This window comes from Penaeus monodon, chromosome 34 (genome assembly GCF_015228065.2).
Source record: "Penaeus monodon isolate SGIC_2016 chromosome 34, NSTDA_Pmon_1, whole genome shotgun sequence".
In the NCBI taxonomy this organism is placed as follows: Eukaryota; Metazoa; Arthropoda; class Malacostraca; order Decapoda; family Penaeidae; genus Penaeus; species Penaeus monodon.
This window is the reverse complement of record NC_051419.1, coordinates 16,101,979-16,103,354: the sequence shown is the minus strand read 5'-3', so window position 1 is coordinate 16,103,354 and position 1,376 is coordinate 16,101,979. Positions and strand designations below refer to the sequence as shown.

At 65.4% G+C, this 1,376-nt stretch overlaps 1 protein-coding gene across 1 annotated transcript in view; it reads left to right on the top strand.

Moving 5' to 3' along the window:
• The window catches only part of LOC119594620, a gene marked incomplete at its 5' end in the record, with an annotated part of 2,324 nt that continues 948 nt past the window's right edge, over positions 1–1,376 (top strand). The window contains 1 exon segment of the mRNA XM_037943672.1: positions 1–1,376. Coding sequence (XP_037799600.1) covers positions 138–1,376 — 1,239 coding nt within the window.

Here is a 1,376-nt window from a genome sequence, read left to right as displayed (position 1 = left end):
GCATAATTAACAACAACGAGATCGAAACCTACTGCAAGAACGACCCGAACGGCAACTCCTCCCTCGCGAGCAACTACAACAAGCAAAACGGAGTCGGGGGCAGCGAGCCTTACCCGTCTGCCGGTTGCCCAAGCGCCATGTGCAAGAGCGACGAGTGTTGCCCTCAGAGCCCCCCTTGCGACAGCGGCGAGGGAGCGAGGCGCGGCCGCGAGTGCACGGAGGGCTGCGTCGGCGCGAAGGAGGCCGGGGGTCTGTGCGCCAGTCAAAACACGATCAACAACAACAGCGACTGGTCGGATGTCGTTGCGAAATGCCCGAAGGCCCTCTCCAGCAACGGCTGCGTGGCCGGCATTCACGTCGACACCGGTGACAGCAGTGGCCACGTCCGGCACCGCGGAGGCACTGCCAAGATCCTTAACAGCGGCATGAACCTGTCTCCGCGCATGAAGGAGCTCCTGCAGGGATTGAACGAGCCCGGGGACTCCGGAAACCCTTCGGAGCCGCCCGACTGGCTGGACCGATGCCTCTTCAACCGCGGGCGGCAGTTCTACGGCCGCTTCCTCTTCTGCATCTTCTTCTCGGACCTGCTGGCGCTGCTGATGATGTTCACCGTCAGCAGGATCCTGCGGCCGCTGATCTACACGGGCCGCTCCGACACTCCCCAGCGCGCCCTCCGCCGCTACGTGTCCACTATCCTGCACGTGGTGGCCTGGTATAACGGCGACGTGTGGAACCCCGAGGACCCCGCTCACCGCGACATCCTCTCCGTCCGCGCCATCCACAACAAGTCGGCTCGCGTCCTCAACTCGTCGACGGACCACGAGAAGGTCTCCGCGGTCGACGTGCGGGCCAGAGGGCACGAGGAGCCGCGGTGCCCCTTCAGCCCCGCCATGAGGCACGACCTGCGCCACCAGGCCGAGCAGGGCCTCGTCCTGGAGACGCCCGACGACCCGCCGCTATACATCAGCCAGTGGGACATGCTGGTCACGCAATACTCTTTCCTGGGCGTGCTGGTGGCGCACCCTCGAAGAGTGGGCGCCTGGCGGGCGTCGGAGGAAGACCTGGCCGGCCTCATCCACTTTTGGCGGGGCATCGGCTGGCTCCTGGGCGTGGAGGACAAGTACAACTTCTGCAACGGCAGTGTCGCCGACACGCGCTCGCTCTGCCTCGAGATGGAGCGCCACCTGATCGTGCCGGGCTTCGCGTCGGCCGACTGGAGCCACGAGCACATGGCCACGTCGCTGGTGACGGGGATCAACCACATGGTACCGTGCCTCTCGTACCCGGCCATGCTCCGCTTCCTGGCGGACACCCTGGGCGTGCACCTACCGTCCTTCGTCAGGCAGATGTCCCTCCGACACACCTTCCAGTACTGG